General features: G+C 45.7%; 1 protein-coding gene across 3 annotated transcripts in view; it reads right to left on the reverse strand.

The window, feature by feature from the left end:
* The window catches only part of adamtsl3 (ADAMTS-like 3), a 202,523-nt gene that overhangs the window by 174,380 nt on the left and 2,262 nt on the right, over window positions 1-25,881 (reverse strand). For 2 of the 3 annotated variants that reach the window (XM_039614066.1, XM_039614077.1), the window contains exon 3: window positions 1,416-1,529. The exons of the other annotated variant lie outside the window; for it this stretch is intronic. In XM_039614066.1, coding sequence (XP_039470000.1) covers window positions 1,416-1,529 — 114 coding nt within the window. The remainder of the gene's footprint in view (window positions 1-1,415; window positions 1,530-25,881) is intronic. 3 annotated transcript variants of the gene reach the window in all.

Below are 25,881 nucleotides of genomic sequence, written 5' to 3' on the forward strand. Positions count from 1 at the left end.
GACCACAGCGCTGCCGCGTGCTTCCCATCTTCTCCATCTGTGACGGGAGGAGGACTGGAAAGCATTCGCTGCTTCATCTGATCGTCATGGCGACTGAAAGATGGCATCTTTAGATAAACTCAAATTAAACTGGGCTCCTTTTTTGTTGCTTTGGGGATGTGTGGGGAATGCCCTCTGGGACCTCACCTGGCTGATGTGTCAGCCGCACAAAGATGAACGCGGGACAGACGGCGAGCTGGAAAACGTGACAGCACATTATGAACTGGTGGGAAAAACACAGGAAACACACTGCTGACAGTCAGATCTGCTCCCTGCAGTGCTCTGCCGACGAGTAACAACTGCGGCGTGCATCAGTTAGCACACGCGGAGTGCCATGGCGAAGAAGACGGAGCCTCCGGTCCACCTGTCGCTCAGCCTGTGGCTTCTGATCCACTGGGGTAACGCCATCTGCTCTCACGCCAACGCTGAACACACCCACACGCGGCCTTAATCGGTTTAATTGTTCCATACGTGAACACGTATCCCTGACATGGTGTAAGTTTTGTCCCACAAAGGTGAGAGACTGCAGTGAAACCTGCGATCTGCTGCAGCAGCTTCCTGTTTTTGATGCCGGGTGCTTAAAAGAGAGACGCTCATTCAGAAACCCTGAGTTAAGATCGCACTGAAGCTGGGGCCAATCACACGATCACGTGAGGCGTTCGCAGCCACAGAGCATCCAAGTAAAACTGAGTGATTTTGGCATCAGGAGGCCGCTCTGCTCATTTCTCCCAGGATCCCCTCGCAGCTCAGCGCCGTTCCCGAGGGCGTAACACGCTCAGGAGTCGTTACTTCACATCGTTTTAATCTTTACGTGTTTCTCGAGGAATGAAGTTCATCCTAAGCTGCATAAACTTCTACTCTCACAACTTCAACCTCGATGTCGTCTCTTCCCTTCTAGAGCCGAATCTCTCTGTGATGAACTCGCCAACATCGGAGCGCATTATTAGAGGCGGGACTCACCCCGCACTTCTCACAAAACCGCACTCGCGATACGATATTATTGTGATTTTGCTGGTGTAGTGGTCATCTGTGGGACGGCATGTTTGTTATTGTTTTTGTGTTATGACGTGTTTGTTCCTCTGGCCTGTGAAGAGCGCGCTGCATCATCTACACACAGTAGGATAACAGAAACAAACTACAGCCAACCTCCAGTGCCAACTAGAAACACCAGAAACTGTCAGTAAGAAATGTCACATCTTATTGCTTCAGCCGGACCAGCTCTATGACACACACACAAACACACAAGCGCTGTAAACCCCATCTGCATACATGAACAGCCTGAACACTGTCAGCTTCACTGACGATCAGCGGCTCGGTTCACGGTGTGCTGCGTCGGCTTTTGGAGCCCACGCAGCAGAAAGGAGCAGGTGACTCACCTGGTCGTCGTATCTGTAGGTCAGGAAGTGGTCCTCTGTGGCATCCTCCATGAAGCTGCCCTGAGGTGAGAGCGCAAACTCTGGCAGGAACACTGCAGTCTGACTCTCTGAGCACTGACAGCGGGCGCACACACACACACACACACACACACACACACACACACACACAAGAGGATATCAGTGAATCTGTAAATCTGCAGTTCCTCCAGTGTCCAGCAGAGGCTCCACGTTTAAAGTTTGTTTACAGGCGGATACACAAACTGTTCAGATTGTTCTTGTTAGTGCTTAACGTTAGGGGCGTGGCCTCTTTGACTGACAGGTGGACGGTGACACAGGTGTAGCTGCTAGCTGTCTGCTAGCTTCACCTGAACTGGACCTCTGCAGCGTGTTTGTGCTGTTGGAGCCTTTTGGAGCATTTTAATGACATCATGTGACCAATAACATGGCTGCTGTGAGGTCACTGTACTAACAGCCCGTCCACACTTTTGGTGCACGGTGAAATATATTTAGACCTTCGTTGCACAGGAAGTTTAAGTTTTTCCTCTGAGAAATCTGAGCACCTACTAAGGTTGTGATGTGGATTCTTGCATGCGTTCAAACTGTTTGCTTCCTGTGTGCACAGGAACACGTGTGAGCGACCTCGCTGAACACATTTCCAACCACTCTGAGACGGATTTCTCTCCGTGTCTAACTGGGGGCATAAATCTGAGCCTGAGATACAATCTGCTCCTCATTGGTGTGAATTAATCTCCCTGCTCCACTCTGCCCGCTCTTTATCAGTCCTGCTTTTATGCTTCAATATTCTTCATTACTTTGACTTATGAAAGGCAAAAGTCTCACGCTGGATCCTGAATGATAAGCATAACCCAAAGTCTGAGCAGGAGAGAGCGATAATCGGTGTAACAGGGGTGGAGTCTGTGCTGCACACAGAGCAGATGGAAATAACCGGCATGGGGCATTTACAGAGCTCCCTGGAGAGCATGGGGGGGGCAGTGAGACTGTGAGAGTGCGAGCTTCCAGGCCTCTCGAACTGTACGAGAGAGAGATGATCCACCGTTGAGATTAGTGGGAGTGGCGTCTCCTGCAGGCTTTTAAAGCCACTTAAGAGACAGATGCAGCAGAAGAGCCACCGCTGTGCGTTTCCCCGAGGAGCTGGCGAGGACACACCTTCATCACTCACCAACCTCTCCGCTCGCTCTCACACTAATCCACGTTCTCTTTATTAACACAGCTAAGGAGAATTTTGTCAAAGATGTTTGCAGAAGGTTCTTTATAGAAAAACAATGTATGCAGTTTTTAGCAAATCCCTGTTTGAGAGTAAAAACTGTCCAAATACTTTCAGCTCTAATAACACTACGGCGACCACGTCAGCCGCCGTCTTCAAAGACGACAACAAAACAGTAAAAAGGCGGAGTCAGTCTGCTGCATGTTTGCATCTGGATCAGGTCAACATGCAATCTCTGTGGTAATATGGTGATTAACTTTGACAAATCAGGGAAAAAACCTACTGCTGCACCTGCATCAAAACAGAAATTGCATCTAAATGAACAGAAACTCAAACATCTTACATGCATATGCAACGTATTTTAATGGTCAGTGCAAATTTTAAATCTTCTCGATGCAGCTGAGCAGCCGCTGATTATCCATCAAGTCACTGAAATAAGTCGGTGTAAAAACAAAAACAACGTGGAGACCAGAAGACAAAGTCTCTGTAACCAAGCAACCAATTATTTTAACATATTCTTCATTTTACATAATCATATTGTTTAAAATATGACACCAAACAAATTTGTTCTATTATTAAAATCAGTAAATTTCCAGATCCTGACCAAACGTCTGACTCAGACTGACGGTGTCTGCGTTCAGAAATCAGACTGTGACTGTATGAAGACAGGCTGCCTCCCATCAGGTGACCTGTGACCTTTCAAAAACCGAGCTTGAAGACATGCTGCACGTGAACAGAGCTGGTAGCCGGTGCTGCCACTTAGCAGATACGCCTGCGTGTCAATTTGAAGCTCCTATGTCGCCTCGTTCTCGACTTATCGCAAACACACCGCCCGCCCAGCAGAGTGCTGAGAACACGCGTCAGCCTTTTACAGCTGAGGGGTAAAAATCTCCAGAAGGTGAGAATGATGTCTGAATAGTTTTTGGGGGGTTGGTGTCAAAAAAACAAACAAAAAAAATACTGCAGCAGATTAAAAGGGCTCGAGCCTCATCCAGCGACGGCGATGCCCAGAAACACGGTCGATACGTCAGCGTAATGTTGCCTTTCACTGATGTTTGTGAGCCCTTTTTCCCCTTTCAGTGTCTGATTAGCAACTGTATGAGAGATTACGTGACAGCTGTTTGTTCTGATTTATTGTTCCAATCAAGGTCGGCGTGAGCAACACCGGTGAGCCTGACTGTCTGCCTGAAAGTGGCGTGATCTGTCATCCCAAACGAGGACTATCTCCATATTAGGCCACACACACACACACACTGACAGAAAGTCAAGTTGTCCTGCTGTGAGTTACTGAGTCGTAGCCGTGCAGCGTGGCATAGAGCCGCTCCTCTAATTGAGTTTACACATCAGTGGAAGGAGAGTGTCAGGACAGCCGTCACACTTGCAGCACCCTGCGGCGGCCGGTTCACGCTGGATCACCGGCTCACTTCAGAGGAGCTGGCGCTGGGATAATAACACAAGGAGGGCATCCGCCATCCCAAAGGGCTGACCCACTGTGCCAGAGGAGGCTGCTGCTGCACAGCGTGGGATGGATTATTTGTTAAAGTCAGAAGTGAAACTCTTGAGCAGCAGGTCAGAAATCAAAGCTCGGGAGGGTTGGAAGAGCAATTTGTTCGGCTTCAGCGGCTGACCACAAATACTTAAGCCGAGCTTCTGAGACGGTTTCAAGGTCAGGTCCTTTAAAAATGTATCATCCCAGCAACGTCAGCCTGTCCTCGCTAGATGAGGTCCTTTATGCTGCTTTGAGTTACTTTAATCATATACAGAGCTGTCGTGTGCAGCGTTTACTGCAGAACTGATAACATTCATGTCTCTGTGTGTTCTCATCCAGATCATTAAGAGCTTAGAAAACACAAGTGGACTTCTTTAGGTTTGCAAAGACATTTTGTCTCTCATGGAAGTGTCGTTCATAATAAGATATTCATCAGGTTTCTCTAAAAAGGACCTGTGATGTTCATTTGGCCTTTGTGATCCCCACAGTTCACCCTCTGTCTCTTTAAGGCCTTCTTTCCTCTGATTGGCTGCCCCTCGCCTGCTACTAAAAACATAATATATTCTTCTTGAAACAAAGTGATGATAACGATGATGATGATTACAACGTTTTACTTTGGACACATAAAAGAAACAAACAAAAAAATACAAATGAAATCAACATAAAATGAAATATCAACTCAATCATTAAGTGAGAAATGGAGTCAGAAGAACTTTTCCATATTTCTTTTCCCCTTCTGCAAGTATGCAAGTAAAATGTATTTATAAAGCACATTTAAACACAGCTTTTAAAGAGCAACGTGCTTTACAAAGTATTTATTTACCCAAACACATGCGTACATGGAACAAAAAGTAAAAAATGGACAGAATATTGAGTTTACAGGCCTAAACATAACAAATAAGGACAGCAGGGGGCAGATGAGAGATCAGTGGGCTGGAAAAGCGAGAGAGTAAAGGTCAGTTTTTTAGCCTCGACCTGAAAGCAGAAATGGACGGCGCTCTTTTTATGTCAAGCGGTAACTGATTCAAACCGTGGAGCAGCGACTTCAAAGGGTCTGTCACCTTTTTGTTTGAGGCGTGACCTTGGGCCGTAAGACATGAGAGAGCGGGAGCTGAATGAGTCTGACCATTAAGAGCAGAAAAATCTTCAAGTGAATTCTAAAATGGACAGAAAGCGAGTGCAGCGAGGCCGACACTCTGGTGATGTGATCGTATACAAAGCTCTGCTGCACCATTTGCAAACAAGCTAAAAGAGACGGAGCCCGACGTGTACGAACGGCACCGAAATTCACGGCACGGACGACCTTTTCCAGATCATGGAAGATCATGAGTTTGGTGATAACTAACGAAGAATCCACTCATGAAGCAAACAGCTGAATAAATAAAAATGAAACTAGCATCATTGAGTCCGCCAGCTTACACACATCTACACAAAAACTAGAACCACTGAAAGCTGTATCATTCCTGCAGAAGGTGGATAACGCTGCATTAAACTGTATCCAGTAAACCCCCAGCCCATGCTTCCATGGTGAACACGCCGCTAACAGCTGAAACAGCCCAGGCTTTCAGTCCAAATCCAGCTCTCATGTCTCAATCACACTGGAGACCTGTTGGCAACCATCTGGCAACCATCTGGCAACCACTGCTTTCATGGAAAAATGTGTATCTCTTGACTGGCTACATGTGGTTGCTGTTGGCAGTCGCTGTTAAATCACTAAAGCCCCAGTAATGCAAGCCTAGAGACCAGTCAGTGACCCACTGGTCATCGCCTGTACTCTGTGACCAGTTGGTGACTGGTTGCAGGAGGTTGCTGTCAGTAACTAGAGTGAATGTGAGGTGAACAGTCTTGTATCCAAAACCACCATGGCATTGCTTTAGCTTCTGCAGTCACCTGTTGTTTGAACGAAGATACAAACTTGTCTGCAAACTATTTGCTAAACAGTCCTGAAACTGTGACACAGGCGGAAAAATAAGACTTTCTGCCTTAAAAGCAAAAGTTGTACTTTTAGACATTTGTAGGTTAAAACAATAAGACACAACTTTTACTCAAAGTTTCATTTCTGGTTTGCATCATACTACGTGTATTTGCAGAACTGTACCCATCATGTCTGGCACTTTCATCTTCAACTTTCCTTCACAGCATTTTTCTTTGTAATCTACGTGTAGCTCAGAACGATTACAGGAACCAACCAACACTGGGATGTGTTTGCATGCTGTCCTACAACAAACCGAGGGCGTGCCATCAGGATGCAAAGATGCAGGGAAGAAAATGACAGCAGGGTTGGCCGTGAAGAGGAAGTCAGCAGCCACGGTGCAAATGCTCATCCCAACCACACTGAAAACTAGGCCTTTAGAGTTCTTGCCAATCGGTCTACAGCAGGGGTGTCGAAGTCCAGGCCTCGAGGGCCGGTGTCCTGCAGGTTTTAGATAACACCCTGGGTGAACACACCTGAATCAAATGAGTAGTTCATTACCAGGCCTCTGGAGAACTACAAGACATGTTGAGGAGGTAATTTAGCCATTTGAATCAGCTGTGTTGGATCAAGGTCACATCCAAAACCTGCAGGACACCGGCCCTCGAGGCCTGGACTTCGACACCTGTGGTCTACAGTAACCTCTGGATCGGCTTCAGTCACACTTTTCACCATTTTTGTGTCGCCACAGAGAAATCTGTTGGCCTCATACGCCATTTACACCCTGAGTAAACAGCTGAAAGAAACCCTTCTTGATCTCACCTACAAAGCTCGGCTGCTGATTAGCTGAAACGACCTCCGTCTGCAAAAGCATTTTATATGCAGCTGTGAGAGGAGTTTGTCAAGACATTTGTGATGAGAGCAGAGGTATTGGCTCGGGTTAGGAGGCTACACGAAGTAAACGTCCCAGAAAGGGACGCTCCAACAAAAAAGGCCATTTGTAGCAGTCCGGGAAGGCGAGGACAGCTCGACCCACAGCAAATGTCAGGATCAGCTCCCGCTCCCTTCAGGAACCTTTAAAAGGTTTCTATTTTCTCCCCTCTGATGGATTTTCACTTCTTTCCATCAACACACATAAAAATGTGTCCTTTATCTTATTCAGCAAACAACACTGACTCCTGTAAGATAATCTTTTCTTATTATAGAGACTGACAGAGCGGGATGAAAGGCTTTGATCTCATCACATCTAAATATACGGGCTCTATTTTGACCCTGAGCCAATCAGAACACACCCCCCCCCCCCTTTATGTTTGTACAGTCGTATTATAGATATTTCAGGCCTTATTATGATGAAGATGGTTTTTACTTAAAGAGCTTAAGTAGGAGAAAGTTTTCAGTCACCCACTATGATTTGTATCCATAATTAATCGAGACATACGGATCTGTTCCAAGGAAAAATGTACTGATGCAAGACCACAGGAGTGTGTGTGTGCGTGCGTGTGTGTGTGTGCGTGCGTGTGTGTGTGTGTGTGTGTGTGTGTGTGTGTGTGTCCGTCTGTCTGTCTGTCTGTCTGTCTGTGTTGAAGTAATGAAGAGTGAAAAAGCCATTCTAATGAGGGCCATTTATTTCCATGCATGGGCTTCTGTTAATGGGTGATGAGTTTGGGTGCGTAACCCAAACTCAGACCATGAATGGTTAAGTTCATGCTACACTGTCTGAGATTTCAGTTGCACAAGGAGGAGGTGGAGGAGGAGGAGGAGATGCTCCCATAGCAGAAGGAATCCTGCAGGTTGACTTTATTTTCAGGGCCGAGCGGCGCTTCTATTAAACTCCTCGGTTCAGCTGAATGTAACAGACTATATGAAGATGTCACTACACACTCACTAAAACCTCCACAACGTCACATCGCGGTCGAGCCAGAGGACTTTAAAAGGGCCGGGCTGGCTGAGAGCATTGCTCACGCTGGGATGCTTCAGACTGAAGTCTCATTAACTTTTTATTTTCCTCAGGCAAATCGCCGCAGGCCACAGAGTCAAATGTGGCCACTCACTCCTAACATTCACTAGTTCGCCAGTGACCTGCTCAGGATCAGGTCCACGTCTATCCTTCATGTGGAATTTTCATCCCTATGACCTGATTTTGAAGGTTCCTAAATCTGTTCTTGTTTAGCATGTAGCTAATAGGAACCCAACCCCGATGGGTTCTCTGGTGATGTGGAGGATGAAGCAGCCATGCCCTACATGTATCAAAAGAATGACTGAGCATGCTCTGTTCGTACTCCTAATCTGATGCACCGCCTTCAGGTGTGGAAACCGTGGACGCAGCCCTGACGGCAGCTGCTGATCCTTCACGTGAAAATCCCAACGTCAGCGATCAGAACAGGACTCCAGTCAGAGCTGTAAACATGGAACCCGTCTGTACGTGTGCAACAAGATCACCTTTAATGGATATTCTTCCAATTTAAACGGGATAATCAGATTTTTATGTGACGATTTCAGGAATGTTTTGTTCTATTCCATTTCATTTATATTAAACCAAACAGTTGCCTCAAAGCGTTTGTTGATCACATCTCTAACAGTACGCTGGACAGAGCCCAGGAGAAACACAGCAGCACATTTATAGAGCGTTTTTTACCACCAGCCCTGTCCCTCGAGGAACAGGGCTGGTGGTTTGAGATTGTGCTGGACGGTATGGACCAATCACTTCGTAGCTCACTCAGCTCATCACCCTTCATTTTTCACAAGTTATAACATATGTGCCTTGTTTGGATGAAGACATATGAGAGGACAAGTGATTCTTCTGACACCTCGCCAACACGTAGCTCACCTGTCCCTCACCTGGACAAGCTAAAAACGATTTCCTGTATTAACAAGGTATTTTGACAATAAGTCAAAAGAACTTTTATTAAAAAACGATTATGAAAAACAAAAGATGAGGTCATATAAAAAGGATTTGGTTGGTTTCATGAACTATAATAATAACTGTGTCCTGTGTGCTTTAGTACAGTAAGGAAACATGGACGGGTCTGAAAGGTGAAGCCAAAGCAGAAGCGCCTTTAAGCTGCGTTCTTTTTACTGTCCTGCAGGGGGCGACTCTGCTCACCTGATCGCTAACTGAGGAGTTAATCTAGTGTCAGATCTTACTGAATAAAACTGATAAAGCAGCCATGTTTGACAAAATGCTGTTGCCCTATCACTACTGTCAGTTAGATCCACCCCTCGCATCACAGATAGTTACTGACCCGTCATCATCAGCCAATGAGAGCGCGATGTCCTCACAGTCTGACCTGCCTCTTGCTTAGACACATTTTGGTATCTTAAAGTCGACCAATTCTGCTCATTTCCAGCTTTGTGTACATGTTTTTGACTCTGCTATCATAGCTTTGCGTGATTTTACCAGCTCTGCAGCCCATCCTCGGTCTGAAATAAGCCGTTTTAGCCCGTCCAGCTTTGAACAAACATTCTTACGCATGAAAACACCAGGTTTGAATAATAAGATGTGCCTGAGATGACCGTATTCAGGATATCAGCTCTCTATGACATCACACAGATATAAGAGTAGAAAAAAAAACTGTGATAAACAGAGTTCAGAGTGTTCCCACATACCAAACTTGGTATGGCCCGGATCTGGCACACACAGTGTGCTTACACATGGCCCACATACCGCAAAGAATGACGGCCCTTTGGTGGCCCAGATCTGGTTTGTCAGAGGTGGCCCACACATGGGCCAGCACAAGGCCAGATGCAGACACACTGGTGGCCCAGAACAGTTTCAGCTCTGGCCCCAGATGTCAGCCTAATGTGTACCTTACTCAAGTCATGTAATAACAACATGTGCCAGAACATAATAGTGCAAAAGTAACATGACGAAACTCAAAGTGCTCTATACAGCATGCCACATTCACCCACTTTCTGTAAACTGAGTGCTTCCTAACTACATTCATACACATTCACACTCTTGACATGCGGACTTGAGGAGCCAGGGACCTGCTCCACCTCCTGAGCTACAGCCACCCAGTAGTAAACATGAGTAAACCCTCACTAGGTTTTGGATAAAGTGTACACTCACAAACCTGCATGTGAAACGTTGGCTACCATAGCAGTATAGTATTGCAACATGGCATTTGGGTCTAACTAAAATAGGAAAATAGGAACATAAATAGTGCCATCATTGCCAGACCTGGCGCACATCTGGATGACATACACCCTGCCATGACACCAGTCAGTCAGAAGTAGAGCAGGGCGATATGGCCAAAAATATTTATCACGATATATATTTGAAAATTTGCGATAACGATATAACTGACGATATAATTGACACTAGACAAAATACTTTACAACTCCACAACTTTATTAGTGCAAAAAACCCCATCAATGTATTTTCACTTAAACAAGCAGCTGTTTTTTATGTGCATTAAAGTTATATAAAAATGTAACAGTGCAAATTCCTTGCGGACAGTTTAACCAAAAGGCATTTCCAGTGGAAACTGACCGACATATCCTCAGCATAACCATGTATAATATCCACAAAACTTAAAAAGAGGTTATACACACACAATACGGTAATATTATGTTGAAGCACAGTACGTATCACTCCGCGAGCCTCCTGCCTACGATAGCCGTAATGCTCCGACAATCCATCAAGCGGTGCGGCTTCGTAGCTTAGCAAAGTCGGACTAAAACATCTGACAGATTTTCGAGCGCCGTGTACATAAAATCGTTTCGAGGTCAGTAAACACAACCAGAATTCATACATAAGGCACACGGGATTATAAGGGACACTGACGATTTTCAGAAAAATCAAAGGATTGATTTTAAGTGCGCCGTATTTTCCAAACAACACGGTAATAACGACGGCCCGCTAGCATGCTCTACCAAAAATAGTGCTTTGTTGTGTATCTGACGGACGAAAGCTAAACCAGTTCCACACCACTGAAGTTGCAGCATTTTTACAAACCAATTCTGGTTCTTCCGTTTCATTCAACGATCCAGTTTCGCTCTTCTCATTCTGCGTCGCCGCCATGCGCGTATGTAAACAAAGGCACTGCGCATGCGCGTTTTACCCACATTCTATCGCAATATTTCATTTTCCTATCGTTGCCCAAAATTACACCGGTATTACCGTGAACGGTATGATATGGCCCAGCCTCAGTCAGAAGTGCCAGCTTGATGCCGGATCCGGGCCAGACCTGTTTTCTATGAGCCTGGGCCACATAAACCAAACCACAGTCGAGCCAGATATAGCATGCCATCACGTAGACAGTGCCAGCTACACCAAGCCTGGCCCATATCTGGATGACATACCACTTACTATGCCAGAAGTCAGCCAGCAGTGTCGGCTTGACACCAGATCCGGGCCAGACCTGCCTGCTATGTGGGTTAGCTTTACCGTACATGCACCGAGCTCGTTATTAGAGACGCAATTTTCTTGCTTTGCTTGAAAGGACTGCACACTCGACGCACTCGACACAAGCCAAATCACATTAAATGTTATCATCTTGTTGACCTGCATTTGAGCAGGACCCAGATTAACCCTGTGTGGAAACCCTTCAGCAGGCTAACCCAGATTAGAGACGCAGGGAATCTTTTAATCTTCACATCACCAGGAAGTCTTGGACAGCCACAGATTACATCTTTAATATCACCCTGAAGAAAGTCCAGCGGTGAGCGTGTGTGTGTGTGTGTGTGTGTGTGTGTGTGTTTACACCCTCCGCTGCACTTAAAGTGAATCCTAACACAGCTCTCTCTTCAGATAATTAAGAGATACTTGAAGATATGAGAACCCTGGAGAGAGCCATAAATAGAGCACAGGGAAGAGCGGGTGCTGGAGAGATGCTGGATTAATCGAGGGCGAGCTGGCCCTCGCCGCCTCATTCTGATCCACTTAAAGCTATAACCAAACCTTCCGGAACATCTTATCAGACCGACGCTGCAGGTCACAGGAATGCCGAGTGGCCGAACTGAATACAGAGCAGCCCGCGGCTCCTGTGGGACGAGCGCTCAGTGAAAACACTCAAAGCTCAACTTGTTCAGCTGCTGTGAAGCAACGTGCTGAGCCGCTCTGCTGTGTTTCACAAACGTGAAATCATGAGTGAACTTTCAGGTGTGAAAATGAGGCCAATCATCTTCAGTCTGCTTTCTTTCTAATATCCAGCAGGGGGCGACTCCTCTGGTTCCTATTCTATTCTGATTGTATAGAAATGCATGTGAAAATGAGCCTCTGCTCAGCTGATCTGCACACCTTCCTGATGACCTCACAGTCTCAGTCTGTAGTTTCAAGTCTTACTAATTAAAACACGATGAGAGCGCGACTTTTGGTCCCAGCAGAGACAAAAAGGGTGATACAGCAGGTATGTGTTACTGTACAGTGGCAGTCAGATCCACACCTCGCTTTTCACGTCTCATATGAAAACGCTGAAATAACTAAAACGTTGCGTTTTAAAGTATCGCGGCGAGATTTCAGTAGCCGATGGAAGACGTCACACACGCTTGGTTTCTGCCCGATCGCTGGAGGTCCTCCTCTATAACTGTAGGAGCTTCTCCTGAGAATATCAAACACCCTGAAATGAGATAGCTTTAAGTCAGGGAAAACAGCCTCTTTACAACATTTTCACAAATAAAGAAGCTTTCTCTGCTCTTTTGGACATAAGGCAAATTATGTACTAAGGATTTCATCAGTGAATTCGCTCGCCTTCTAACATCTATCCTCACGCTTAATGATCGTGTTCTTATTTGTGGTGATTTTAATATTCATTTATGTTGTGAGGCTGACCACCTCGCCAAGGATTTTTTATCCCTCATTGACTCATTTAATATTACCCAGTGGGTTACACAACCAACTCACACTAAAGGGCATATGCTGGATTTGGTTCTGTCGTATGGCCTGGATATTTCCATCACTGACATTAAAGATGCTGGGATTTCGGACCATTTCCCAGTTATGTTTAGCGTCCAGTCATGTAACCTGGATCTGAACTTTGAGGGCCCACAGTGCCTAACACGCCTGATTAATTCGGAGTCTGTTGCCCTCTTTTCCGAGGCTTTTGCTAACACTGTTTGCTATGATGACTTTAGTAATGCTTCCTTCTCGGTTGATGGTTTAGTAAACTTTATTTCCTCTACATGCTCCTCCATTTTGGACACTGTAGCCCCAGTTAAGACCAAACGCCGTAAAATCTCTCGTCAACCCTGGTTAAATGAATCTACCAGTGCCCTCAGGCGTGATTGTCGCCGAGCCGAGAGGAAATGGAAGAAAGATCAACTCAAGTGTCTTTAGACATCCTGCACATGAGCCGGTCCAAATATCAGAAGGCCGCTAAAATGGCTAAAACGTCTTTCTTGTCAAATATTATTGCAACTAACAGTCATAACCCTCGAGTTCTATTTAAAATCTTCAACTCAGTGGTTAATCCCTGCCCTGACGTCTTGATAGATGCCTCCCGGCCCTTTGTGAGAAATTTTTGAACTATTTTGTAGATAAAATCTCACTGCTAAGGGCTTCACACCCCTGATTGTAAATCATGCCCCAATCCCAGTATGTTCAGCTGCCTTCCATCAGTTTGAACTGGCATCACTCACGACGTTAAAAGAATTAATTAATACCCAGAAAACTCTAACTCTTTGCTTGACACCATCCCTTGGCGTATAATTAAGGGCGTTCGATACTATTGGGCCCTGTATCCTAGCTTTAATGAACTTATCATTGTCATCTGGCTGTGTTCCGACTGCCTTTAAACATGCAGTCGTGCAACCAGTTATAAAGAAAGCTAGCCTCGATCATAATACGCTAGCTTAATTACAGACCGATTTCTAAACTTCCTTTCTTGTCAAAAATCCTAGAGAAAATAGTGCTTCAACAACTTCAGGCTTATTTAGAGAGAAATGGTCTATATGAAAAATTCCAGTCTGGATTTAGACAGCGTCATAGTACTGAAACTGCTTTATTAAGGGTTTTAATGACCTGCTCCTAATTACTGACACGGGCATCCCGCAATCTTAGTCTTACTGGATTTGACGTCAGCATTTGATGCTGTTGACCATGATATTCTTTTGACAAGGCTTGAACAAGTAGTTGGCCTAAAAGGAACTGTCCTTACATGGTTTAAATCGTATTTCTTTGATAGGTCATTCTCAGTCATGATAGGAAAATATTCTTCCACACCTGCTCCCCTTCGTTGTGGTGTCCCCAGGGCTCTGTGTTGGGCCCTGTGTTGTTTTCCTTGTATTTGTTGCCATTGAGTTCAATATTTGCTAAACATAATGTCTCTTTTCATTGTTATGCGGACGACATTCAAATTTATCTTCATTTGACCGGACCTGCGTCCTCCCATTACATCTTCTGCTTGACTGTTTAAGGGATGTTAAGGAATGGCTATCACAAAATTTTCTTACACTAAATGAGAAGAAGACAGAAATTATTGTCTTTGACAGAGATACATCTTCAGGACGGCTAAATGACATATTTGGTCCTGTTGCTAGTCATCTTACTGACGCCGTTAGGAACCTTGGAGTCATTATGGATAGCTCATTTAAATTAGACAAACAGGTATCTAGTGTGGTTAAATCCAGCTTTCATCAATTACGTCTAATTTCCAAGGCTAAATCTTATATTCCCTACAAGGATTTGGAGAAACTTATTCATGCCTTCATTACTACAAGGCTAGACTACTGCAACTCCTTGTATATGGGCCTACAACTCTCCCTCCTTCAACGACTGCAGCTAGTTCAAAATGCCGCAGCTCGCCTTTTGACTGGCTCAAGAAAGTATGACTCTATTACTCCTGTCCTGGCAAACTTACACTGGCTCCCCATTAAATTTAGAATTGATTTTAAAGTTTTACTGTTTACTTATAAAATTTTAAATAATATGGCACCTGACTACCTAGCTGATCTTCTCTGCCTATATAGCCCCACAAGAGCACTAAGATCATCAGACCAACTGCTCTTAGTGCAACCCAGGTCTCGCTTGAAAACCAGAGGTGATCGTGCCTTCGCCGTTGCAGCACCTAGATTATGGAATACACTTCCTTTCCATATACGTGCATCGGATTCTATTCAGTCTTTTAAATCACGTTTAAAAACATACATGTTCGACATTGCATTTAAGGTCAATTAGGGCAAACTGCATCCGGATTGCATTGGATTATGTAACTATTTTATTGTATTTTCATATTTATAATTTTATTATACTTGATTTTATCTGTACTATGATCTTATGGAAAGCACTTTGGTGTACTTCGGTCTTGAAATGTGCTATATAAATAAACTTTGACTTTATTCAGAGTAGCTGCAGGATTACTGCAGCTCACAGGTCCTTTCTTTAGACAAACTAAAAAAAATCCAATTATGCTTCAGTCGAGACAAACGAGACAGAGATGGAGGTGCAGAAGAACTCGTTTATCACAAAGGCTGAGGTGGAGAGCCGATGATCGCTCTGACTTACTGCACCGCAGCTGTGTTCTTACACCTCATTTCACTTCTGAAGCTATTATTAAATATTCTGAAAAATAAATCCACGCTTGTCTGGTTTGCAAAAATATGCATGCTTATGCTTCCTGAGCCACCGCTCACTTTATTTTCTGGTGTGATTTGGACTTTTAGCACTTCAGTTTTCATATGTCCTCAAATTATCTTCCACCTCTTTGCAACATGATGCAGAATTGTTGCATGAAAGGCTGAAAGCTGCGCGGTCAGAACATTTCCATCACGATGCTTCGAGGCTGGTTTGAGGTTCTTCTCATGAAAAGCTGCCTTTGGTCTGCATCAGACAAGTCTACTCTAAGTGCTGTTTGGTCACGTTATCTTTGATCCATCTTTCCACAGCACTTTATTCCCAAAGCTCTTTGCCTGAATATTCACTGGCAGTTTTGCTCTAATGTTCTTTTTGGACAGCTAAAGCTTTTTCCTGGCGTTCCTCCTCTGCTGCTCATGTTGTAAGAGTTACCTGCAGGTCCTGTGATGAACATCTGGAGGTCTTGTATCCACCACTCTGCTCTTAGGCTATTTTTGCAGTCTCAGACTAGCACAGGTTTAAAACTGTGCCGCTTGTAGATGGTTTCCGTCACAATGACGGGGGTAAGACGGCCTTCATCGATGCTCACCATCCCAACGATTAAGAGCTCGGGTTATGAAACGAGCTACTACGAATGTTTTAAAGGGAAACCTGGAGATCCTCGTGGACCCGCCCTGCCCAGGACTCTCCATAAAAACTGTACTTAATTAAATTTGGTCCGTCACCCATTTGAGATCCTCTCCTTGTGCATTTCCAGACAGAGTCCACTAAGCCAGCATGGCGGGTGAGGAGCAAGAGCAGGAGTATTTTAGGAGAATTTAAATTCATGGATTTAAAGGTGTGACACAAGTTTATTTGGCTGTCTCACATTTATCAGAGGCACTGACTGCAGGGACACTGAAGGTTTGTTTGTGCCATTATGAGAGGCTCTCCACAGACGGGAGGCGTGGGGTCCCACGAGGACACGGCGTAACGGCGTGCACCCCGTACATGTCGTTAAAGAGAGGTCGGCAAAGGTTAGCGTTTTATTAGGGAGGCCTGGAGAGCTTTTACTGCTCATCAAACACAACAAACTCAGCTCAGAGCAAACAGAGAGGTCACTGCCGGAAAAAAACCCTGAGACAGAAGAAAAGAAAAAGTGAGGAGACATAAACACAAGAATGAGAGGATGAGGAAGAGGAGAGATTCAGCCCAGCTGACTGGCAGAGGCCCGGAGCAGAGGAGGTGCAGGGGAGAAACAGAGCTGATGGCTGGGAGTGAATGGCCACACTGTGTGTATGAAAGAGCTTTTCAGCCTCCTCCCAATCAGCACACACACACACACACACACACACACACACACACACACACACACGAAGCATGTAACTGTGAGGGTGAAGAGGTGACCCTGACGGCAGTTTGTGTGGTGTGGGCAGACACAGGGATCTTTTCACTCCTCACCTTTAGCTGAAATACCAGAGCTGACACTAAACCTGAGCTCCGGGAGGATCTGTGTGTGTGTGTGTGTGTGTGTGTGTGTGTGTGTGTGTGTGTGTGTGTGTGAGAGAGAGACACTCTGAAAAAGCTGCAGAGATGCAAGGACAAACACCCGAGCATCTTGATCATAATACAAACAACGATTATTTTTCTTAAACCTCTTATAGTCTCACATGTGGGAGATATTTATATTCCTCTGCATTTAACCCACTCACTCAGGGAAGCAGTGGGCAGCTACCAATCCAGCGCCCGGGGTGCAGTGTGTAGAGACGGTACCTTGCTCAAGGGTAGCGCAGGGTAGCCATTCGATGGATTCAAACCCCCGACCTTCCAATCATGGGGCGACCACTCTACCTACTGAGCTATCCCTGCTCAGTGTTGCTAGGATACTACTTTAAATACCTCATACTTAAATGCTATATGTTTATTATTTAGCTGCTTTTTTAATATTTTCTTTCTGGTCTTTATTGACAGGGAAGAATCAACAGGAAAGCAGAGGGGGGGTGGGGGTGGGGGGGGCAGACCCGATCCCGGGCCGGGCGCTCTCATCATGTGGCACGCAGGCGCCCGCTCAACGCAGTGAGCTAAAGCAGGGCCCGTTGGTCAGCTGCTTATGAGCTCGCAGGGATGGAGGCGGTGGGTCTCTGCAGCTCGTGACTGTGACCAGTTTCTCAGGTTCTGCTATCCAAGCAGCAAACTGATTATCAGAGCCAGGTGGGATTAAAGCACTCACCTGTGCACACAAACATCATCGTCATTTTTAGCTTCACCTTCTCTGGATAGTTTTTACTGTGTAATCAGTAATCTGAGACAGCAGGCGGCTGTACAGGTTCAACTGTTGTATTTGATTTGAACTTTTTGTGCCTGACTTCAGAGGGCTGTGTGGGAACGAGCACCAGCTCTCCTTTTACCTTCGTGCACCTACAAAGATGTCAGAAATGTCACGTTTACACAGCGTATATACAGACGGTACATGGGGTCTGCTGACCTCACCAAATTCACAGCGTGGTTAAACCTGAGCCAGAAAAGGTGCAGACACGTGTCTTTAATGCCACGGTTAATGCTCGCTCGCTGCTCGAGAGAAGCGTGACATCAGCGGTGTCCCAAAACCATTTTTCCTCACGCCCTCCTCGCTGACGTCTGCCTGGAAATGATGCAAATGATAGAAAAAGCCATCAGGCTGGGAGGGTCTGGCACGGGCGCCGGTTCACACAAGTCTGGTTTTCATATAAGTTATCGTGTTCAAAGTTGGGTGTCAGCAGCCCACGCCTTTCACCAGCTGAGAACATCTTTCACAAAAGCAAAAATTATAAATAAGCAGAAAGTCTGATTTGCTGAAGTACAATCGTCCGCCATCTTGCTGAAAGTCTTTTCCCTAAAGAAGTCGGTGATTGGAAGTTTGATTGGCTCGTCCTATGACCCTCCGTTTCTTCCCTCTTTGACACAGACAGGTGCTGAGACTAAACCTGGATCGAGTGTCTGTGTTGTGCCGTGGAAGCCGTTTTGCTAGCGTGGCTTGGCTCCACATGCCCCATTACAGGGAAAAGTTTCTGCAACTCAATACAAAGTGATGATGAACTGTTTTAACCCTTTATGTCATTGTTGCTGTAATTTGCCAACTCGTGCAGAGAAACAAAGACAGAGCTGCAGCTCTCCGTCCTCCGTGTGCATTTTATTAAAGCTTACTCTGCGGCTCTCCTGAGCTTTCTGTTCTTACTTAAACACATTTATGCATCCCCTGATTTTAACCTTTATCTGTAACACTGCAATTACAAGCAGCTGCTTTCTAGTTGCTCCTTTAGGAGGTATAAATCCAAGGCAGCGGAGCAGAGAGCGGTCAGGGACACCGCGGGTTAACGAGTCAACGGCGAAGGTAAAAAACAATATGAAACTTAATAAAGCCACACGTGAACCGGCTCGATTCCCAGCCAGGAAGGAAGGAGAGAAAAGAGGGAGGAAGGAGGTCAAATAATAATAAACCCCAGAACTCCAATTGAGCAGAAAGACGTGAAAAGATGACCACATTCCCGCTGTAATGAATCCACTACTGAATAATAAACACGAACCAAGCTGCGGATAAATAATGACCCGAACCCTGATGCTGATAACAGCTGACCGCATGGTCAAAATTACATTATTCCAGATGGATATCTTAATTGTTCCTGCTCCGGGTTTGGGTTTCCTTTAAACAGAGCTGGCTGTGAGAGTGTGGGGGACCGCGAGGTGGGATGATTGACACTGAAAGCCTGTTCCTAGCTTTGCCGCTATTGTTAGCGAGGATCTAATGGACTCTAATTTGTCAAAGTTTACTGAAATACCAACCCCAGCACAGGCCCTGGTGTCGCCTGCGTTTCCACAGCTCAGACGAATCAAAGATCTCTGACGACATTCTACCCTCATGAGACTCGCTTAGCGCTTAAAGAGGCCCTGCTCATGCAGAGCCATGAACCCATCCCTGATGTACACCGTGATAAGAGCAGCTCCGCAGGCTCGGATCGCAGACAGTTTTGTTCTCATTAGGCTTTGCAAACTGGGGATTCCTGGCACACCAGCAGCTACAGAGCCTCTCCGAGTTCACGCTTTGCTTATTATGCAGCTGTTAAATATCAAATTCTCATCTTCTTCTTAGAAGATTCATTTCTTTTCACACACACAGGACTGCGACACAGAGTAAATGCCAAGAGGCGATCGCACATTTGTGGTGAACACTGAGACACAGATATTCCATCTTTACCTGCTTTTTCAGTTCTAATGGGCTAAAACTTGGAGGCAAACTATGGTGGTCCTATTTAGGAAGGGGGACAGGGGTGTGTGCTCCATTTTCAGGGCACTGCAGAGGAGTCTCCCCCTTAGTAGAACCTCCAGTGGAACACTAGGGCACCTTACCGAGTACACCTGAGGGTGCGTGGGAGTTTGTCAAATCAGTCTGCAGGTGTTTTGTGTCCTGTGGAGGGTGCTATGAAGTTCTACCCTTCACTGAATCATCCTTGTTATTAATCTCTGTCTCTCTTCCACAGCATGTCTTTATCCTGTCTTCCTTCTCTCACCCCAACCAATCACAGCAGATGGCCCCGCCCCTCCCTGAGCCTGGTTCTGCCGGAGGTTTCTTCCTGTTAAAAGGGAGTTTTTCCTTCCCACTGTCGCCAAAGTGCTTGCTCATAGGGGGTCATATGATTGTTGGCTTTTTCTCTGTATGTATTATTGTAGGGTCGACCTTACAGTATAAAGCACCTTGAGGTGACTGTTGTTGTGATTTGTTTAAATAAAGCTGAATTGAAATAGTTCTTCTGCCGGCTTTATCGAGCGATAGCCTTCAGCTTGCATTTACGTGGTTTGCAGCCGAGTGCAAAGTTGCTAAAGCTGCATGTAAAAAGTGAGCATGTAGTTCAGGGGTGGGCAATCTCAGTCGACGAGGGCCGGTGTCCCTGCAGGTTTTAGATCTCACCCTGGGTCAACACACCTGAATCACATGATTAGTTCGTTACCAGGCCTCTGGAGAACTTCAGGACATGTTGAGGAGGTAATTTAGCCATTTAAATCAGCTGTGTTAGTTCGAGGACACATCTAAAACCTGCAGGGACACCGGCCCTCGAGGACTGAGATTGCCCACCCCTGATGTAGTTTAACTGTGATGACAACACAGCACACTTTCTCTCCTCTCAGTCTAATAGACGAGCTCGGACCCTGCCTCCTTCTCAGCTCCACGTCTGTCCATTTATGGTGTGAAGTGGGTTCAGAAAAAGGAAAGGTGTGGAGGGAGAGAGACAAGTGTACTCATGAAGCTGACGTGACAGAACTCGTATGACTTTATCCCAAACCCTGTGCTATAACAAGCCGGACTCTCCCTCTGTGCCCTTTTCCTTCCAGTCCTCAGCTCCTCTCTGCAGTTCCTCCACCTCTGTCATCATTTCTACACACAATGGCAGCAGCAAACTGCATTCCTCACAGCCATACCTCATAGCTCGCTGGCATCACAGACAATGCTGTTTTCAGAACGGGGTGAAAGAAAGGGCTCGGTGATTTCGTCCGGTTGTTGTTTGTGAGCACAGGGGCTGGAGGGAGGAAGCTGGTGTGGGTGAGGGTGGGGATGCCGGCCGGGTGGGAGAGGTGGAAAAACTCAGAGTTTGTGATGTAGGTGAGCTGCATTTGAACAGCTGTCCCCACACAGAGGTTGAAGGATGACAGGAAGAGGCTGGTACCAGGAAGACCGGGCCCAGAGGAAGCAGACCAACAGGCGCTCGCTCTGCCACTTTTTCTTTTACTTTCTCCTTTACCCCCCAACTTCGTTCAATAATCACAAAGCTCTGTCTTTCTATTGTTGCATTTCCCCCACCATTGCATTTTAGTTACAAAACAAAGTGCTGCACAGTATCAGTGATGAGACGGGGGTACGTTAGGTCAAACCCAGGAAAAGGAAAAGGTCTGTGAACAGCTGAGGCTCTAAATCTTACAGCACGTCAAGAGAAACACCCGCACAGTGAAAGGCAATCAGGCGTGATTGTGATTCCCACATCTGCCTGTGATAATCCATGCAGCTAGCCAAGCGTGCACCCAACCCTCCGCCGCCAGCACCCCCGGTCTCATTTACAGCCAATCGCCCCCGCCTTACGTCCACCGTACCCAAACTGCTCCTACACCCTTCGCTTAAAAAGTCAGCTTCATAACGGAAACTTTTTATTTATGGCAGACAGAAAAGAAACGGCACTCACCGTCTGTGGAACATTAAACACACCTGTGCACTCTCTCCACTGACCCACACACTGAAACTCACTCTGCCACTGATTCATATACAGAAAGTCACAGCACAAAAAACCTTTGCTGATAGAAACACATTTAAAAAACAGACTGATCACTTCTGTCGTCTGACTGTAGTGAAGATGAGCTGAACTAATGTGAAAACAGAAATGAGCGGACGCCAACGGGTCTGAGAGGACAGCTAACACAGTTAACTAGAAGTAACTGACAAACAGATGGATGATTGAAATAGGTAACACGGGTCAAACATGCTGACGTTCCACGTCCCAATTGTTAGTCTTGGTAGCCGGGCATCGTTTCGCCAGGGCCTCCGCTCCTGGCTGCCGCCGACACATATTGCACCCACGTTAGCGTTACAGTTGCAACCACTGACTTTTGGAGCCAAAACAGACGATAAGACTGTGAGGCGTTATCAGCTAATGCTAGCTAGCTGCATCCACAGACTGTAAAGGGGCATCAAAATGCTCCAAAAGGCTCCAACAGCACAAACACGGTCCAGAGGCCCAGCTCAGCCACCTGTGTCACCATCCACCTGTCAGTCAAATAGGCCACACCCCTAATAATGCAAACTTTAAGCCTTAATATAATTTAAACAGGTGAGTTAAAGAAACTGTGCAGTTGTTATAAAGAGGAAATTATCCACAGAGACCAAGCAGCTGTGTATCAGGCTAAGTTTTAACATGGGAGTCTATGGAGACTGACTCACTGCTCCCTCTGCTGGACGTCAGTGGTTCCACGGTAGCTTAATTTTGTATCATATACAAAAACATTAAATCAAGCTCAGTTTTTGGGTACTTTTCAGATGTCAAAGTGTGACCACACACTTTCATTTTCACAACTCTTGATCCATTTTCTGACAATCTGTTTGCGTTCGTGAGTTTTAGCAGAGAGACGATAATAAATGATCGCATGGCTAATGTGGTCACAGAGCCACGAGTACGACCTGGGCCTTCCTCAGAGGGTCCATCCATCTGCTGCTCCAAAGACACCAAATCACCAATCAGTGCAGTCTGCAGCCAATCCACTCATATCAGCTGACTCTAAACAGTGCCAGATGCATTTGTGGAGCAGTTTGTACTGAAGTTTATATAAATTTGGATGGTGAATCATCAAAATAAATCCAAGTGTAGGACAATGACAGGCTGTTGTTTTTCACCCGGGACTGTGTCGCTTTCCTGGGATAAAAGATGGTCTGAACATTACTCTGCAATAACGGTGTGTCAGCTCGTCATCGATTACCTTCTGCTAAAAGCACCTTCAATATAAAACCAGCATCTGTGGACCTCACACATCTCTCAGTCTTTATTATTTACACATTAGAGTCCTGCAGCTGTGGTACTAATTAGATCCTGTCAGCAGCAGCAGGTTTGTGCTGAGCACTGTCGGCTTGTTATGGGATTTTTGCAGATCTGAGTGTGTTTTCAGACTCAGATAAAGGAGCAGATGGTGAAAAAGCACTGTGATAATAATCAGTCGGACACGGGCCACTGACAGCAAAGAGACAAATTCATTTGGAAATGTGCTGATGTATTAATCAGGAACAGTTGCTCTCTCTGATGTGGCTGTCAGCACAGTTTGTATCTCATCTGATAAAGTCATAAAAATGGAGCATAAAGAAGAGTATGATGGTCGGGAGAATTACACCCTGACTGGAAGGACAATGATCTGAAACGGGAAGACCAGAGCAGTAACAATGCCCGTGTTTGCTGGGGTCACACGTGTCCATCCTGACGTCACCCACTGGGTCGTAAAGCCTTTAGACTGTCTCCATCTTCCTGTTCTGAAACTGAATGACCCGAGCAAACGGTGGCTCCTCTCTGACTCTAACAGGACCAAGGAAGGACCGAGGGACGTTTTCCCATACGCTTCTACGCAATCGATCTTATTTCTCACAGAAAGAGGACTCGCCCCCTGCTGGCCACGAGAGAAAATGCAAGTTCAAGGCTTCAAACTATGAAAAAGAAAATTCACATGAGCCCCAAATAAAGTCAAAGAAACAAAAAAAAAAAACATGAGAAATTTAGGGCCCAAACTGCCAACATCACATTTTGGAAAATCATAAGAGGTTTTTGATTGATGGTGTATATTAATTTATTAATGATCATCACATAAATATGCTGTGTGCTTTACTGAAACAATGAGCACGAGTTTAACTTCCAGGGCCAAAAAGCTGCAGCAGAATGATTCTATTGAATTTTGGAAAGAAATTAAAGCCGTCAACAATCGTAAGATGCCTCTGTCATCCAGAATTAATGGGAAAGCATTATGGGGACCCTGTAAAATACATTAAAAGTTCCTAACAATGACAGTGTGCTTATTAGACCGGATGAAGTGAGTTATGCTCTTGAGAAATTGGCAGTGAACAAAGCATGTGGCCCTGACACAATAACAGCAGAACATCTGAAGGGAGCCAACAAAAAGAATCTCAGCTTTACTTTCATCAGCTTGTCTGGACTGCTGCTTCTATCTAAGTGCTTTCTAACCAACATTCACACATCCATACTCCCGAGGACGCATCGGAGGGAAACCTGGGTTACCGTCCTGCCCGTGCAGACTGAGAGCAGCCAACAATCTTCTGGTTTACTGCCACCCCATCCATCCATCCGTCCATCCATCCATCCATCCGTCCATCCATCCATCCATCCGTCCATCCATCCATCCGTCTGTCCATCCATCCATCCATCCATCTGTCCATCCATCCATCTATTCATCCATCCGTCTGTCCATCCATCCATCCATCCGTCTGTCCATCCATCTATCTATTCATCCGTCCGTCTGTCCATCCATCCATCCATCCGTCTGTCCATCCATCCGTCTGTCCATCCATCCATCCATCCGTCTGTCCATCCATCTATCCATCCGTCTGTCCATCCATCTATCTATTCATCCGTCCGTCTGTCCATCCATCCATCCATCCATCTGTCCATCCATCCGTCCATCCGTCCATCCATCTGTCCATCCATCCATCCATCTATTCATCCATCCGTCTGTCCATCCATCCATCCGTCCGTCTGTCCATCCATCCGTCCGTCCATCCATCCATCCGTCCGTCCGTCCGTCCGTCCGTCCATCCGTCCGTCCGTCCGTCCGTCCGTCCATCCATCCATCCATCCATCCGTCTGTCCATCCATCCATCCATCCATCCATTCGTCTGTCCAGCCAGCCGTCCGCCTGTCCATCCATCTGTCCATCTGTCCATCTATCTGTCCGTCCATCCATCCATCTGTCTGTCCATCCGTCCATCCATCCATCCATCCATCATTAAATTACCAAAGGTCTGCTCACATGTGAGATCTAATTATGGAAGTCAGGTGGAGCAGAGTACATCCACACCCTTTGAATAACCTACAGACTCCAATAAGGTGGGATCGCGTCGCCTGTTCTCTTCATCTGTACTCGAATGATTAAAAAAGCAGAATGCTGGCTGTACGATGTGGGAGAGCCGTTTAAAACACGTAGCTGAAGAAGTCACTGTGCCGTCACGCAGCATCTGAGCGACACGGGATGTTGCTCACGTTTCTGGAAACACAGTTTTCCATTTGTGTTTTGATCACTGACGTTTGTTTTTTACTGTAAACTTTCTCCACCACATGCAGCAGTTTAGGTTTATACTGTGTAGCTTCTAACTGTTAGACATCCATCACTTTATAATTTGTCTTGTTTGTCACAGCTCACATCTTGTACTGCTGCATTTTATGCCCCAGCCGTGAGCAGTGCTGTAGGTAGCACATCAGTCCTCTGCACAAAAATCCACCTACCAGCCTGCACATTAAACCTTAACATATTTATAAATCTTTGGTTTTTCTTTTCTACAGACACTGGAACTGTCTCCAGTTCAGCTCCACCTACAAAACATTAAAAAAGTCATGCTGCTGGAGATACTTGAAAGGCTTTGATTGATGTGTGCACAGGCCGGCTGACCTGATTTTCACCATTTTTACACCAACATGTACGGCTTTTACTGCATCGTTTCTTTCTTATTCAATTGGCTTCACTTTATGTTTAAAAACATAAAAGCATAAATTTCATCTGTCTCTATGAGCAGCCTGACTAAGCCTTCAAATCTAAAGTCCCAGTTCACCAGAATAGCAAAGCGAT

This window comes from Oreochromis aureus, linkage group 1, assembly GCF_013358895.1.
Source record: "Oreochromis aureus strain Israel breed Guangdong linkage group 1, ZZ_aureus, whole genome shotgun sequence".
NCBI classification, from domain to species: Eukaryota; Metazoa; Chordata; class Actinopteri; order Cichliformes; family Cichlidae; genus Oreochromis; species Oreochromis aureus.